General features: G+C 39.3%; 1 protein-coding gene across 1 annotated transcript; it reads right to left on the bottom strand.

Moving 5' to 3' along the window:
- Window positions 1–296: 296 nt before the first annotated feature.
- Window positions 297–6,311, bottom strand: TMEM220 (transmembrane protein 220). The gene is made up of 6 exons (XM_070934573.1): window positions 6,195–6,311; window positions 5,031–5,060; window positions 3,513–3,573; window positions 2,023–2,146; window positions 1,220–1,279; window positions 297–802 (listed from the first exon to the last, which is right to left on the bottom strand). The coding sequence occupies exons 1-6, from the start codon at window positions 6,300–6,302 to the stop codon at window positions 670–672; spliced, it is 516 nt and encodes a 171-aa protein (XP_070790674.1). The 5' UTR covers window positions 6,303–6,311; the 3' UTR covers window positions 297–669.
- Between the last annotated feature and the right edge of the window lie 11,630 nt (window positions 6,312–17,941).

The raw sequence follows: 17,941 nt of genomic DNA, 5'->3' as shown, positions 1-17,941 counted from the left end.
TGGGCAGGAATCTACATCTGGACTGATTGGCCCATGTGACCTGAAAGACATGGGGTGGGAAGATCTCATTCTTTTAACTATCCCTAAGCGCGGGAATAATTTAGAGCTAGCTTTACCTTTCTATTCGCAGATATGATGTACTCAATAAAGGATTTCTTGAATCTGAACGAAGTGTCAGAGTCTCAACTTCCCGGAGTTCATTACTCGGAATGATGACAAATTGTATGTTAATCATCCAAATAGTGAAGATATATGTAGAGAAGCATGGATGGAATTTCAGAGACACCGGATACATCTTTATCAAATTATTAATATATTTATTTACATTTCATAATTACATAAAACATATAGTTCTTCCAGTAATGTCTGGCTACAGTCCTGTGGCTTCAACATGAGGCACAGAGGCACTTCGATTTATTCAGCCCAACCCCTTGCATGTATCAAAAGCATACAAATAAAATGGAAATCATGAAACAACTGGCCTTAAAGCAGTTGAAAACAAAGGTCATAATCCAGAGTTCAGTTTTCTGGATTGTCAGTCTTCAAAAGTACTTTAGAGAAACTGGTCTTCATGGGAAGTAATTAGCCTTAATTGTGGTTCTTGTTCATTTGGCATCAGTAGAGAAACAACCTCTGAAGTAATGAAAACACTTGATGCTTTCCATTATTTTAAATAACAGTTTTACAGTGAGATGGCCATGATGCTCGCATTTCTGTATTCACATAGATGTATAACCACATTACAAAAGGAGAAAGACAGAGGAAAATTGCAACGACCAAATGAAATCCACCCAGGGAATTTCTGGAAAGAAACAGACAGTGTTTGCTGAAATACAATCCAATTCAACCCAATCAACAGGAACTCACAAATATGAATTATTCTTGGTTTTGTAAAAGTACATTGACATGATTTCTGGAACTGATAAAGAAGTTATACAGATAGTCCTCACTTAGTAACCACAATTGGGACTGGCAACTCTACCACTAAACTAGAACTCCAGTCTCCTCACTCAACTACTTGAGCAAAGTTCAGTTGTCTATGTTAAATACATACCAAGGACTAAATAATTTGCTTTTCTCTTTAAAAGAACTTAATCTCCAACTATAACAAGACCGCAAAAATCAGTCATCCTTGGCACAGGATTATAATATATTTGTCAGGGTAAGCACAAGTTTTCAATGTATTACTAAGCTGGATTTGGCAAGTTAAAAGACTCACTTGGCTGAATTACGACAAAGGCTCATCCAGGCAGTAACAATCACCAGACCAAATAACTCCCTGTTTTTAATCAAAGACAACTGTGTAAGTTACACAAAATTGATCCCACAAAATAAACTATGCAAAGAAAGACTGCTTATAGTTACAACAGCATTAATTCTGTTTAGTACTAAACAAGCACATACTTACTGAAAGAATATACTGGCAATCTAAGAAATGAAAAAAATACTACTTGAGGAAAATTTGCCATATTTTAATTTCTTGGGAGTATTAACACAAGCTTTAACACAAGTCAAAGTTTGATAGGGAATGCAAGGTACTTCCATTTTAGGCAAGAGGTATAAGCACTTAACTTGACTTGGGCACTATCCAATCAATGTCATATATTTTTACATTAAAACATATATACATCCATTATAATAAGATTGGTTGTAGTCTGGTTAAATTCAGCATCTTTATGATAAAATATGACATTCTACTTAAACATAAAAAACTAGATTAAATAGCAATTACAGACGAACCTGAAAAAACCATTAAAAAAATCAAACTATGTTCAATGTTTTGTATCAAATGTTACTAAACTCAGATTGCAAGATAAAGTTTTCTAGGATTTCCTTCTATTTATTTTCTTGGCACATCAAAATATATCATGTGTTTCAGGAATTTGTTCTAAGGATTTCAAAGCTTTAAATCATTCTAATTCCTTAGATCTAGGATAGCTTAAGGCTCTCACAAGTGTTAAGGATGAGAACTATGGTGATCATGAAAATACGAATTAATGCAGAAAAGATCTCATTACTTACCTGCCTTCTTCCTCGTGCAAGATATTATTTTGAGCAGTAGTAACCAAGGCATATCCCAACACAGCAGAACCCATGACACAAGCAGCTGAATGTAGATCTGATATACTTCTCCACAGAATGTTATCTGGAAAATGTGGTGAGTTATTTGTACAAATCACAATGGAATTTGCACATTGAATTCATTTGTCTTGATCAATCTCTTCAAGAGCCTTCAAACAACAATTGCAGAGAAAAAATTCTTTAGATTTGGGATTTACTGCATTAATCGAATCATCAAACAAGAAGAATATTTTTCATGCATGTTGAAATATCTAAAACAGCTGTATTTTGAAAATTTAAAATATAGGAGATACTGAAAAGAGAGTAGCTAACAGGCCACATTAGATATAGATAACACATAAGGAAATGAGCATATAGTATGAAATCTCAAGGAAACTAGTCAGCATATGGTAGACTTCTTTATTCCATAAAGAGAAAGGCAGAAGAGAATATCAAAAATGATAAAATTTCAATTGACTTTGAATATATTGATTAAAACATCTAAACAAAACAAAAATATATGCAAGCATATATATAGAATACAACAAACTACCTTAATAGAGAAGCTAAACAACACATGGATTTATACAATGTAGATCTCAAGTTAAATGTGAAAGAAATAGAACGCTAGGTATATCTAAGATTACTTAAAACATTACTGTCATATGCTGTCTTTTCAACCAAAGAATTGAAATATGCTCTATTCTCTGCTCTGTTTTTATCCTCACAAAAATTCCATGAAATCGATTTAAGCTGAAAGCCAGTGGTGATTTAACACCTAAACTCCCCATCTCTATGTCCAATAATTCTGTTTCCAATATCACAATTGTGAGGACTTTTTTTAGAAAAAGAAAGGAGTTATAAATAATTATAACTATCAACTATATTCCCAAAAACATCTACCAAAAATGGAAGAATGTACTACCCTTATACGACTTTATGATTTCAGTGTTCAGCATATTCAGAGGTGGTATTCAGCAGGTTCTGACCAGTTCTGGAGAACCGGTAGCGGAAATTTTGAGTAGTTCGGAGAACCGGTCAATACCACTTCTGGCTGGCCCCATCCCCATCTATTCTCTGCCTCCCGAGTCCCAGCTGATCGGGAGGAAATGGGGATTTTGCAGTATCCTTCTCCTGGAGTGAGGAGGGAATGGAGATTTTACAGTATCCTTCCCCTGCCACACCACCAAGCCACGCCATGCCATGCCACGTCCACCAAGCCATGCCCACAGAACCGGTAGTAAAAAAATTTGAATCCCACCATTGAGTATATTGCCTACTAATATTTTACAATCACATATCAATTCATGGTTTAAGAATGTAGTCAACAATGTTTAGTTAACTGGATGGGAGAATAAAGTTTATTTCTAAATTATCAAAAAGCAAAGAAGAAATGAGTACCCAGAATCTGTCATTTGAAGAGTGATCTCTTTTCCCCAATAATACTATACCTGTGACTGATGGATTAAGGCTTACTACCAGTGCAAGACTTGCTGGCACAGAGTACACAACCTAAGAGTGAGATATATTAAATACATTTTATAAATAAACGAAGATAGAAAAAAGGAAAATGGAAAGTGTTCAATCCCAAAGACTATATAAATAAACAAGTCCCAAAATTGCATCCCAGGGAAAGTTAGTAAAGTAGGAAAGCTGTATTTTATTGTCTAAGGAAAAAAGATCTTAGAAGGGCAAAAAAGCTCCATTGTGCTTATAGGTCTTTTAAACCATTGACGTTTCACAAAAAGAAATGTTTTACCAATGAAACCACCCACCATCAAACAGACCTACCAAGCTGAATGTAATGATCACAGGCAAAATTATTATTTCTTATGAATGTTTTGTCAGCTTGGGGAAACAATCAGTCCATGTGGAGAATAAACTGCACACAGGAGAACTCTAATTTAGGTGTCATGTTTGTTTGTTTGTTTGTTTGTTTGTTTGTTTATTTATTTATTTATTTATTTATTTATTTATTTATTTATTTATTTTTATTTATTTATTTATTTATTTATTTATTTATTTATTTATTTATTTATTTATTTAATTTTTATACCGCCCTTCTCCCGAAGGATTCAGGGCAGTGTACAGCCAAAATAAAAACCAACAATATAAAAGTTAAAAACAATTTAAAATTATTAGTTTGGGCAATCATCTAAAATAAAATAACCCATTCCCATAAAATTTTAGGCCAGCCCTGCTTGATGGAATAATAGTGTTTTAAGGGCGCGGCGAAAGGTACGGAGGTTGGAAATCCGACAAATCTCCGGGGGCAGCTCGTTCCAGAGGGCAGGTGCCCCCACAGAGAAGGCTCTCCCTCTGGGGGTCGCCAGTCAACACTGTCTAACCGACGGCACCCTGAGGAGACCCTCTCTGTGGGAGCGTACTGGTCGGTGGGAGGCTATTGGAGGCAGAAGGCGGTCTCGTAAACCAGTTTTGTTATTAGTAATTCAAGTTCACTTCATAGTATTTGCACCATTAGAAGCAGATGTAGTACACCAGCTGTGAACTCTGAAGGAAACTCTAAATTAGGCTGCTGTACAAAGGGTTAGCTTTGAAAATTGTTCAGCAATGGCAGCAAAAGTGCAATTACAGTTCTTATTGTGCAAGTGCACAATAGGACCATATTTCACTCATTTGTGTAAGGCAGCCCTTGATAGTAAATAAAATCTATTTACTTACTAGTGGCATGCACTTAATTTGAAATTTCAGTACAGTAATTGAAAAACTATCTTCTGCAATTTAACTTCCTCCCCCAGATATCATCATTAATTGCTTTTAGGTCCAGTTTTGTATTTATTCTATACGCAGCAGGTGGCAGCATCTAACCAATCATGGCTGATCTCAAAGGAAAACAGGTCTGGTCCAATAAGCACCTTAATAAAGGTGGGATAAAAAAGTACCACCCCAGTAAAAATGTTAGGACATAATATTAACATAGCAAGGGACAAGATCATATCTATACTCACTATCCAAAGTCCAGGATCAGGGTCATTGATCTGCGACAAAGAAAGCAAAAATCATTGCTATATGCTCTGATATTGAATAGCACATAAAATCAAAATCCTTCAAGATAAACCAAAAGTCACTATCAGCTTTCCTTGCTCAATCTGTGGAAGACTTACTAGGAATCTTTTGTCATTGATAAAAGATGATCAGCAAATGTTATTTCTTGAAAACTACATGAGGACTGGAAAGAAATTGCAAACCTCTAAGAATGGGCTCCTCTTTTGACGTCTACAGTCAAACTGTGTGCACCCTATGACAAATCTGACTGATGCCAACTCAATGGTGGCTCCATTGCAGTCTGTAGCATTCATTTTAAAAAGCAACATCAAATCACCTTCAAGTTGTGTTTGAAACTTGGTGACCACAAGGACCTTTCCATATAGTTTCTTAGCAAGAATACACACTAAATACCTTTTCAGGACTTTTCACTTGCCAAATTGTGGATAGGGATAAAATAGCAGAATGGTGGCAAAAGGGGCTGATTTGAAACTAGACTGAAAAAAGCTTGACCATCCTCTATTAATATGTCCTCTGGCTATTTGATCCATCACCAAGGTAATGGGTGAGAAGCATAAGAGCGTTTCGGGCCATTCCAGCCTTGCTCTTGGACGGGAGAGGAAATAAAGCCAATTCTGCAAAAGGAGGCAGAAAAGGATATTTTCAGCTGGATAAATGGGGAGTGGCCCTTACCTGAGCAGCTAAGGGAAAGTCCAAGGTTGGAGAATAGAATGGCACATCGAAAAATATCTCAGAATAAGACCTTGGCAAACCACTTTCTTATTGTTGCCAAGATAATTACAGGAACGGGTGATGCTTCCAAGAGTGACCAGGAGTAGGAAGTCTTGACTGTTTACGTTTTTAAAGTTGCTTCTCTTGCGAAGCTTTCTCTGGAGTTTACCCTCTTCTCACCGCTCTATTTGGAGTCGGTAGAAGAAGAGGCGAAGGGGGAACCTTGTCTTTCTCTTGCGACCCCATTACTCGAGCCTTTCCCCAATTCGGGATCCTTCCAGACTCTGTCCCTCCGTCATTGAGTTCTCGCCTGTGCCACTCAGGGGATTAGCCTGCCCAGCTCCCGCGCACCCTTTGTCCCTCTCAACACAAATACTCATCCAGCCCAGCCGGACCTGAACGGCTCCAGCCAGCCCGAAGAAGACGGCCATGATCAAGTTGCTGAGCCTCCAAAGCCGGCTGGCACCCGAGAGAGGAGACGAAGTAAAACAGTCAGCCTCCATTACCCGGAATTACGACTTGCCTTTCCCAGCCCGCCCCGCTGGGTATACGCAGCCCTAAGCGTAACCTTCTTTCAAAGCCCACCCACTCTTCCCACGCCCACCAGCGCTCAGGACGTCCCACCAAAGCAGCCGGGATCCCGCCTCTTGTCTTCTTTTCAGCGGGCTCGAGATGGGGGCGAGTAATGCACGTAGTACGGCAGCCGTATCAGTCTGTTAGTGATACGCAGCTAATTTGGAGTTGCGACTTTGGATCTTCTGTTTGTAAATAAACAGTCACGCCTTGATGACTGATGGAAGGAAGCCAGAGTTTCGAAGCTGACTTGACTGCTTCTTCCTTTTCAAGTGGGCATAACTTCGATTTCCGTTGTTAAGACTGAAGACTATCTATCAACCGTTTCCTTGAAACTATTTTAGAAAGCACCTAATGAGCTGCCAATAAAATCGTAAGGAAGGACTATGTGGAAACGCTGAGCATTAGATGACTGGAACATCTTTGATTTATTGCAGAAGTGTTTTTATTTGTTGTTTACATTGCAATGAATTATTTATTGTCATTAAAATTTCTGCAGTTCTGGCTCTAATCGGCTGTTGGAGGTAAATGACTAATGTGGGTAATGTGAGTTTTGGCATAGTTTTGTCATTCAGAAAGTATTCAGACCCCTTTCATTTTTGTCAATTTATTATGCTGCAGCCTGATTCTACAGTTGTTGAAATTCATTTTTTCTCATTAATCTACTCTCAAGTATCCCATGACAACAGACTGAAAACAGAATATTAAAAATGTCTATAAATTTATTAAAAAGAAAAAACTGAAATATCACATTGGTATAAGAATTCAGACCTTTCACTTAGTATTGTGTTAAAGCACCTTTGACAGCAATTACAGCCTCGAGGCTTTTTGGGTATGATGCAACAAGCTTTGCACACCTGGATTGGGGGATTTTCTGCCATTCTTCCTTGCAAATCCCCAAACTCAGGTTGGATGGCAACCATAGGTGGACAGCCATTATCAGGTCCCTACAGAGATATTCAATTAGGGTTCAACTCAGGGCTCTGGCTGGGCCACTCTAGGACATTCACAGAGTTGTCTTTAAGCCACTCCTGTGTTGTCTAGGCTGTGTGCTTAGGATTGCTGTCATGTTGGAAATTGAACCTTTGGCCCAGTCTGAGGTCCTGAGTGCTGTGGAACAGGTTTTCATTGAGGATATCCCTGTATTTTGCCCCATTCAGCTTTCCCTCAACCCTGACCAGTCTCCCAGTTCCTGCTGCTGAAAAACACCATGCTTTACTATTAGGATGGTATTGGGCAGGTGATGAGCAGTGCTTGATTTCCTCTAGAACTGTGATGCAGTGATGGGTTGCTACCAGGGTGAACCAGTAGCGGCAGCCGCGGGAGGCTCTGCCCACCCACCTGGACGTCTCTGAGCATGCGCAGAAGTGTTTCACGCACGCGCACACTCATAAGCAAACCAGTCGTGGTCGAAATTTAAACCCACTACTGCTGTGATGGCAAATGTATTGCAAGCGTTCCACATGTGGCATGCAGAGCCTCTCTGCAGGCACGCCAGCCATCGCCCTAGCCCAGCTCCACCGTGCACCTCCGCCGGCCAGCTGGTCTTCGGGTCTCTGCCGTGTATGCATGGGAGGCGGGGCGCATGTGGGAGATGTGCATGCACATGCGCAGAGAACAGGGCACATAAGCAGGCAGCAGGGTGCATGCGCAGGGTGCTCGCACTGCAGTTTGGGGGTTTGCACATACATTCTTGTGCCCTGTTTTGGGCCTGGAAAGCCTCCTGCAGCAACCTGGAAGCCAAAATGGGGAGCGGGGAGGGCCTGGGAACATGCATGGGGGGGCAGGATGCATGCATGGAAAATGTGTGGGCATGCGTGGGGATGTGCACACATGCATGGGGGGCGCTCGCATTGCATTTTGCGGGTTTGGGCACACACACACTTTGGACACTTGGCACCAAAAAGGTTAACCATCACTGCTCTAAACATAACATTTAGAAATGAGGCCAAACAATTCAATCTTGGTTTCATCAGACCACAGAATCTGAGATTCTGAGAGATTCTGAGAACGGGAGCCCCAACCATGCTCACGAGTAAATGTGCTCATGAGTAAACTGCAGATTAGAGGCAGCCGGCAGATCACTGGCTTACTCACTCTGCTACTTGCCGCCCGCAGTTTGCAGGCAGCGAAAGAAATTGCCACCTCCTGCCTCCATGCATCGAGGAGGCCGAGCAGCAGTGGGAAGAGCACAGCCCTCCTGACGCAGGAAGCGGCTGCCAGCAATGCCCTCAGGTGAAGATGTTGAGAGTGGGGAGGCTCTATACCCGCCTAGGAGCCGCGAAGCGCTCGCCGCCCCTCTGATACCCGCCAAGCCTCCTCCCACCATGCTTCTCTTCCTCCTCACCAGAAGCGCTCGCAAGCAACAAGACATCTGTTATTTTTTGGGAGACTGCGGGATTGCCCCCATCTGGTCTTCAGTACCTGGCTCGTTGGCCTCCAGATGTCAGATTCCCACCACCCAGCACCAGTTCAGAGGTTCCTTCCCCCCTATGGACAGAGAGAGAGGGAGGGAGGGAGGGAGGGAAAGAGAGAAGAGAGGGGGGAAGGGAAAGAGAGATGAGACAGAGAGCGGGGGGGGGGAGAGAGACAAGACACACACAAAGAGATGAGAGAGAGATGAGAAAGAGATGAGAGATGAGAGATGAGAGAGAGAGAGAGAGAGAGAGAGAGGGATAGATGAGAAACGGAGAAAGAAAAAGAGATGAGAGAGAAATGAGGGAAAAAGAGAGGAGATGACAAAGAAAGAGGGAGAAAGAGAGAGCTGAGCGTGAGAGGGGGAGAAAAGAGAGAGATGGAGAGAGAGAGATACCTGTTTAAAAGAAAATAGAAAAATGGCTCTGAGTTTTTAAGGTTGCAGATCCGAGTTAGGCAAACACCATGGTCGTTAAATGAACCTTGTGGTCATTAAGCAAACACTGTGGTTGTTAAATGTCCATTTTCCCCAATGGGCATTTTTAAATGGAAACCAGAAGGAATTGTTGGAAACTGGCAAAAAACATAGAAAACCTTAGTCACATGATTGTGTGGGATGTTGTAACTGGTCATAAATGTGTGTGTGTGTGTGTGTGTGCATGGCTGTCAAAACTCCAAAAACAGGTCAAATAGCTTTGGGGAGGTCAGAGGTAAATTTGAACATAAGCAACCGGACATTAAGCGAGGACCACTTGTATTTGGTTTGCCTTAATGGTTCAGAGATGTATGGAATCTGGTTTCCTTTGATCCTTTGGTGGATTGCAAAAGGTCCGGATGCAGGAATCCTCGTAGGGGAAAACTAGGATCGTGACCACTTAGCCATGCCCACCCAGTCACAGGACCACTTAGCCATGCCTACTCAGTCACATGACCAAGCCACGCCCACCAAACAAGCCACACCCACAGAACTGATAGTAAAAAAAATTGAATACCATCACTGCCTTTTGCCCATTCCATTGTACACTCATCTTTGTGCTCCATGATCTCTCAGTGGCTTTCATTCACTGACCATATCCTTCCGAACTGGCTCTAGGGGTTGACAATGTGCAATACTTTTTTTCCCTGGTTCTCTTCCTTCCTCAGGATTGATTCCAGTTGGCGTTGAATGGGTCGCTCCCCAAGTCCCATCTTTTTGAGGTGCCCAACATTTCTCCTCAACATTTACATGAAACCACTGGGTGAGGTTATTATATCTCACAACTCCAGGCTGGCTAAGTGAGGCTGTTAAAATCTTATCCCAGTGGAGGCTGGGGAGGCCTAAATAGAGAGAAACCTACTCCAAGTCAGTCCAACATTGAGCGGCTGTGATTGTTGGAGCACCTAGATTTGGGGACCTTCTATCTTTACTTTTGGGTAAGGTTCCACTTCTCCATTCAGGAGTGATGTGCAATCTGGGGGTTAAATATTTATTTATTTTATTTATTTTATTGAATTTGTACACCGCCCTACTCCCGAAGGACTCAGGGTGGTGAACAGCCATAGAATAAAACATATAAATACAAAATTTAAAACAGAATAAAACGAATTAAATAATTGGCTGAACAAATTTAAAACCCCAATAATTTAAAACCAAATTTAAAATTTCCATTTAAAAAGGGAAAAATATAAAAAATATATGTTGAAAATGTTGAAAAAGGAAGATAAAAGGTAAATGGAAATGAAATTTCACTTTGAAAGGAAAGAAAAAAGAAAAATAGAAAAGAAAGAAATACAAAGAAGTGACTTCCAATATTTTTATATACAATTTACAACAGTTCGTTTAGTGACCAAAGTTACAATGGCACTGAAAAAAGCGACATTTTTCCCACTTACGACCGTTGCCACACCCTCATGATCATATGATCAAAACTCAATGCTTGGCGAGACTTCCGGTTTCCTTGTCTTCGGCGACGGCGGCGCTCTTTGAAGCTCCGCCAGCCCCGCCGCCTGTAGAGCCGCTTCGAGACGAAGAAGCGGCTCGAAAACTTCTAAATCCATAGGATTGAAGAAGGAGAGATCGCAGGGCACAGGTTGAGCCCCTGTAACCCCCCAGGGAAGTTTCTGGGGAGAGAACAGGCGTGGCTCCCTCCCAACCTGCTGAAACTCCGGGCGACGTGGGACGATTCTGCTTTTGCAGAACAAGCCGGCTGCAGGAAACTTAAAGCGAAAGAACCAGTTTTAATAAACAGCGAAACTACTGAATCCTGAAATTTGGAAACGCAAGTATTAGCACTTCGTTGACTTTTTAATCTGAGAAAATGCGAGTGAGTGAAAGTGCTTTGAAAAAATATGGCGCCTAGCCTCAGAGTTAACGAGCCAGCGAGTGTGGATTGGTGAAGTTACTTTGCTTTGTTACAAAGTTTCCAAGTTGCTACAAAGTTGCCTTGCTTGTTATAAGAGAAACAACTGGGAAATTTTTCCCTTTTCAATATTGGACTTTGCTTTATTTTAACCCTTATTTGATCAAATCTGGGGGACTTTTTTAGAAGTCTTTGTGCAGGAGGGAAAGGAAAAGGAACTTCCCTCTTTAGAAAAACTAGATCACGAGCCAGGATGGCTTCAAAGAAGCAGGAAGGGAAGGCATTAGGGGGGGGATCCCCCACACACAAACATGAAACGCAACTTCCCCCTGCTCAACAGCTACAAACTCAGAAAAAAGAATTTGATGTGGGAGATTTAAAAGAATTTATTTCTAAAACTTTGGATGATAAATTTCAAAAATCTCAACAGGAGATAGATGATAAACTTCAAAAATCACATCAGGAATTTATGCAGGAAATTAATGAAGTTAAAGACATGGTGAAACAGAATCAAAATAAGGTGACCAAAAAAATTTCAGAAGTGGCGTCTGGCCTGGCAGAATTTATTGGGACAGTTGATTTTAAAGTTGAAGAATTTAAATCAGAAGTTAATGTTAAGATGAAAGACAATGATTATAAAATTGATGAGGTTGACAATAAAATGCAGAGAATTGAAGATGAGATTGTTATGATACAATTCCGGGCGATGGAATTCGCCATACGGCTTCGGGGAATTCGAGAGGAGGAGAGACAGGATTTGAGACAAGTTTGCTCTGAAGCCTTGGCTAAGATTTTACAAGCTAATCCTGATTTGGTATTTCATAAAATAGATAAAATATACAGAGTGAACTCTTGGGTGGCCAGACAAAGACAACTGCCCAGAGATGTGGTCATATACTTTACTGATAGAGAAATTAGAAATGATATCCTGCAAAAATCTTTTCACACTTCTGTACAAGTGGGGGGTTCACGACTTGAAATTTTTAAAGAATTACCTCCTAAAATGCTGAAAGCTAGAAAAGAATTTGGTTTTCTTGTTAAGGAATTGAAAAATTTACAGATACCCTTCCGGTGGGACGCACCAGCTGGGATAATTTTTAGATATAAGGGAGAAGGATATCGGTTGAATACCGTGGAGAAGGCACAACACTTTTACAGTACTATTCTTAAGGAAAGAACACCATCTCCACATACATCTACAGTCTTGGAGATTAAGGAGAGTGAAGAGAGGCAATTGAAAGAACAGTCTAAGCAGGAATTAGAAATAGTGCAAGGTGCAGAAGGAGGTTTTCTGAGTGAGCCCTTGTTGGATTCTTCTCCAATTCTGGATTTGATTCAGTTGACTGAAGTTAAAGATCAACGTATAACTAGAGCTCAATCCAAGCTACTTAAACAAAAGCAACAACAACAACAGGAAAGACAAGACAAGAAGGCAGTTAAGAGTATCATACAAGAGAGTGGCGCTATGGGAGGAGCGAGATCGAAGCTCTCGGATGAACTTCAAATATTTTGCTCTGCGCTCCAGAAAGAGGCTGATGACCTTTAAGTGTCTATCTTGGAATGTCAATGGGTTGAATTCAGCACAGAAAAGGAAGAAATTATTTACATATTTGAAACAATTTAATAATGATATAATATGTTTACAAGAAACGCATATTACAACTCAAGATCAAAAATATTTGATAAACTCAAAACTAGGAGCACATTATATATCTTCAACTTCGCAGAAAAAGAATGGTGTGGTTATTTATGTAAATAAAAAATTAACAGCGAAAGTTATAGAAGTAGATCAAGATGGTAGGTTTGTAGCAATTGAATTGCTCACAGCAAATGGTCAAATTCTTTTGATTGGAATTTATGCTCCCAACCAACAACAGGACTATTTTTATAAGATGTTACATACTAAAATATTGCAATGGGACTATAGATCTATTTTAATTATGGGAGACTGGAATGGAGTAATTGATTCTAAACTAGATAAAAAGAGCTTGGCAAAGTCTAGAATTAGACTACCACAGACTTTTTTTGATATGAAAGAAGATATGGAACTAAAAGATGTTTGGAGAATACATAATCCAAATGAATTGGATTACACTTTCTTTTCTGATAGACACAGATCCTTTTCTAGGATTGATTTTATCCTGTTGTCAAATGATCTACTTGTTAAAACAAAAAGAACAAAGATTTTTCCAAGAACTTTGACTGACCATAGCCCTGTATGGATAGAAATTGAGATGGACAAGGTTGAGAGACGTTCTTGGAGATTAAATGAGAACTTGTTTAGATATGAAAAAAATACAATAGAACTTAAAAAGCATTTGAAAGAATTTTTTGAAATAAATTTGAATAAAGGTACCCCAATTGAAATTGTTTGGGACGCAAGTAAAGCTTATATGAGAGGGGTACTTATCTACATGAATTCTAAACATAGACTGTTCCGACAAAAGAAAAGATCTGAGTTGGAAATGGAAATAAAGAATAAAGAACAGTTACTTATTAAAAATCCAACAGATGAAAGAATACGAAGTGCTATAAAACTTTTGAAAGATCAATTTCAAATGCTTATGGCGGAACAAGTTGCAACAAGCCTACAATACGCGAAGCATAATACATTTTGCAACGCTAACAAACCGGGCAGATGGTTGGCTTATACATTGAAGAAAAAACAAAGTACACGGACTATTGATAGTATTGATATTGGAGGGAAAGAATTTTTTCAACAAAATTTAATTAAAGAAGCTTTTGTGGACTATTATACTAAACTATATGCCAAAGAAGAGGTGCAGAATGGACTTATAGAAAAATATTTAAATGATAAGAGAGTTACAAAAATTACTGATCAACAAAAGGAAAGAATGAATTATCCTATAACAGAGGAGGAGATAACAGCAGCAATTAAACAGTTAAAAACAGCCAAAGCTCCTGGCACGGATGGTTTGACTGCAGTGTATTATAAAACTTTACAAGCTGAAATGGTGGGACAACTTAGAGATTTATTTTGCAATATTCAACAAGGGGGTAAAATACCCCCATCTTGGACAACTGCTTATATATCTTTGATACCAAAAGAACAAGTTGGTCCTAAAAAACCAGAGAATTACAGACCAATATCTCTTTTGAACACAGACTATAAAATTTATGCGAAGGTATTAGCCAACAGGTTGATGCCAGTAATTCAAAAGGTGATTCATGAGGACCAAGCGGGATTTATTGAGGGCAGATATAGGAAGGACAATGTAAGGCAAGTAATAGACTTATTGGAATATCTTGATAAGAATAAACAGATCCCTGCAGTGCTGGTTTTTCTGGATGCAGAGAAGGCCTTTGATAGAGTGGATTGGAATTTTCTACTAAAGACTTTAAAAAAGATGGGCTTTGGGGACCAATTTATACAGGCGATTTCAGCAATTTATCAAGAGCAAAAAGCACAGATTATTATTAATGGAAGTCTGACGACGGAGTTTAAAATTGAAAAAGGAACAAGACAGGGATGTCCGTTGTCCCCACTTTTATTTATTTTAACATTGGAAGTCTTGCTAAATACAATACGGGACTCTAAAATTTTGAAAGGTATAATGATAAGGCAAGAGGATTATAGAATAAAGGCATTTGCAGATGATCTGGTGGTTACCCTATCACAACCAATGGAATCAATAATCTTGATGAACGACATTATACAAGACTATGGTAGAGTTTCAGGTTTCAGACTGAATTCAAAAAAGACTAAAATGATAGTTAAAAATATGACACAAGATCGTAAACATGAGTTTGAAAGGAGGGCAGGTTTTGAAATTGTACCTAAGGTAAAATATCTTGGAGTTCAGGTTGCAGAATCAAACATGAAATTGTTCCAAAATAATTATGAGGTGTTGTGGCGAGAGGTCCAGAAAGACATGGAGACTTGGAAAAAGCTGCAACTGTCTTTACTTGGAAGAATAGCAGCAGTTAAGATGAACATTTTGCCAAGATTTCTGTTTTTGTTTCAAATGATTCCGGTGCTTAAAAGTGACAAACAACTGAAAGTTTGGCAGTCTGGTGTGAATAAGTTTGTCTGGAATGAGAAGAAGCCGAGAGTGAAATTGAAAATTATGCAAGATGTTCCAGAAAGAGGAGGCCTTAAACTCCCAAACCTACAGTTATATTATGATGCAGCAGCTTTAACTTTAACAAGTGATTGGTTTGGAAGTAAAAAGACTGGAATACTGAATGCAGAAAGTTTTGATCTTGAATTTGGATGGCATGCTTATTTATTCTATGACGATAAAGTAGACAAAGTATTTAAAAGTCATATACTTAGAGAATCTTTGATGAGAGTTTGGAAGAAGCACCGACTCAAATGGGATTACAAAATACCGTTATGGCTGGATCTTGGTCATACTATGTGGAATACAAATATAATGTCACTCGGGGGGTTTTTATATAAAGAGGTTCTTTTTACAGATGCGGGCAGATGGCAGCTGAAGACATTACAGACACTGTTGGATGAAGGAATTAATTTAACTTGGTTACAATATAATCAACTACAATTGAGATGGAAAGAGGACCAAAAAACTGGTATTATGTTGCATGAGGAAGAATTGGTTAGACATATAAGAGAGAAAGGTCCAATGCATATTAAAAGGCTTTATAATGTTTTGCTAGAAAGGGATTCAGAAACTGAATTAGTTAAAGATTGTATGATTAAGTGGGCACAAAATTTTGAAGAACCAGTGATGTTGGAAACATGGGAAAAAATTTGGGTTCAGAATGTTAAATTTACACAGTCGCAGAACCTGAGGGAAAACTTTTATAAAATGTTTTATAGATGGCATTTAGATCCTAAAAAGTTGTCATGTATGTACCCTAATGTTCAGCCAAAATGTTGGAGATGCGAATGTTTGGATGCTACGTATTATCATGTTTGGTGGACCTGTAGGAAAGTTAAGGCTTTTTGGATAAAAATATGGTGGGTTATGCAGAATGTTTTGAAGAAAAAAATTCAATTCTCTCCACAATTGTTTTTATTGGGTATAGTTAAGGGTTTTACACGGGGTGAAATAAAACTAATATTGTATATGATAACTGCAGCAAGATTGTTGATAGGTAAATATTGGAAGAATGAAGCTTTGCCTACTATCGAGGAATGGACTTTGAAGATGGCTAGTTTTGCAGAGATGGCGAAGATTTCAGCATACTTAAAGGATTGTTCACAAGAGACTTATGAATGGGAATGGAAAAGGTGGATAGAATATGTTCAGAACAAATACCAAACTAGAAAGTATCAAATAGCTTTTATTTGAAAATAATGTATTAGAAATATCTTAATGTAAAGAGAAAAAGAGGAAAAATTATATAGGGGGAGGGATGGGTTCAGGTTTATATATCAGTGTTATTAGTTATGAGTACATAATAGGGAAGTCTGGGGGGGGAGGATTAGGGAGGGTTAGGGAGGACGGGAAGTTTGGGGAGGGAGGTGGGGGGGTGAAAAAAAGGGGTGAAAATGTAATTGTAAAACTTTTGCAATAAAAAAAAAAAAAACTCAATGCTTGGCAACTGATTCTTATTTGTGACAGTTAGTGTCCCTGAGTCATGTGACCCTCTTTAGTGACCTGACAAGAATGTCAACAGGGAAGCCAGATTTACTGCGTTACTATCTTAACAACTGCAGTGATTCACTTAACAACTGTGGCAAGAAAGGTCATAAAATGGGGCAAAACTCACTTAAATGTCTCACTTAACAACATATATTTGGGGCTCAATTATATTTGGGGTCGTATGTTGAGGACTACCTGTAAATAAATCCAAATAGTTTTCTTGAACAGGGTAAAAGGAAGTATCTAATCATTGGAAAATAATAAAAATGCCTACTTGAAAGACTGCATATGTTGGGAATACAGTGAGCAATAAGTTTATAATACAAGGCAAAGGCTAGAAAAACGTTCAAAGAAGCCCTTTGGATTTTCTCATTAGCCTTTTTTTAAATGGGAAGTTTTTAAACTTTCCCATTTAATCTGTCTTTTGAGGGGGGGTTGAATAATAAGTTTTAAATAAATAAATACATATTTTATTTACATAATTTACATAATTTACATAATTTTATAAATATTTTAAGACGGTATTTATTACAATTGTTTTGTGTTCTATTGTTTTAAGGTTCCATTTTAAGTTACAAGAATGGTTGTACTCTAAGGGTTTCTGATATTTGTAATATTGAACCCCTAGGTGGACAAGTAGTACACCATACATTTTTTTAGGCGTGTCCTGTTAATTAATTTGCAACTCTGTAAATATCAACACCGAAGAAGCTGATAACAAAATACGAGAATAAGGTTCCTTAAAACACTTTGCTCACCAGGATACATTTCCCAGTGTAATATCTTATTGGAAGCGCAGGACCACCTTTAATTAAGGCAAGGCAGGGCAGGATCATTCACAGGCTCGATTCCTGCAGAACCGGAACTGATTATGTTCTCTGGGATCTCTTAAGAGATCTAGTTACAGATTCCGTCAAGGAGCGATCTTCCCTTCCTCCTCCTCCTCACGCCATCCGGTTTAAACCGTTTTGTATACCCACCCAGGCGTTTGCAACCAAAAGACGAGGCGAGGCGGAGAGGCTTGTGCCTTCCATGGCAACCCGCTCCTGGTTTAAGAGGCAGGTTTGAAGCAGAGCCCTTCACGCTTTTGAGGTCGGCAAAAGCTTCTTTCTGCAAGCAGCCCTTTCGCTCTGCGCCATCTCCCACCCCCACCCTCTCTAAGGATAATCTCTTAAGGCGCTCCCATTTGAAGGGGAGCGCGACATGCCCGGCTAAGGCTGAGACCTTGCGCGCCCCGCGGCT

Source organism: Pituophis catenifer, unplaced genomic scaffold (assembly GCF_029215685.1).
Source record: "Pituophis catenifer annectens isolate HBS135680 unplaced genomic scaffold, rPitCat1.0.hap2 SCAF_2, whole genome shotgun sequence".
NCBI classification, from domain to species: Eukaryota; Metazoa; Chordata; class Lepidosauria; order Squamata; family Colubridae; genus Pituophis; species Pituophis catenifer.
The sequence above is the reverse complement of the archived record's forward strand: the minus strand, read 5'-3'. Positions and strand labels throughout refer to the sequence as shown.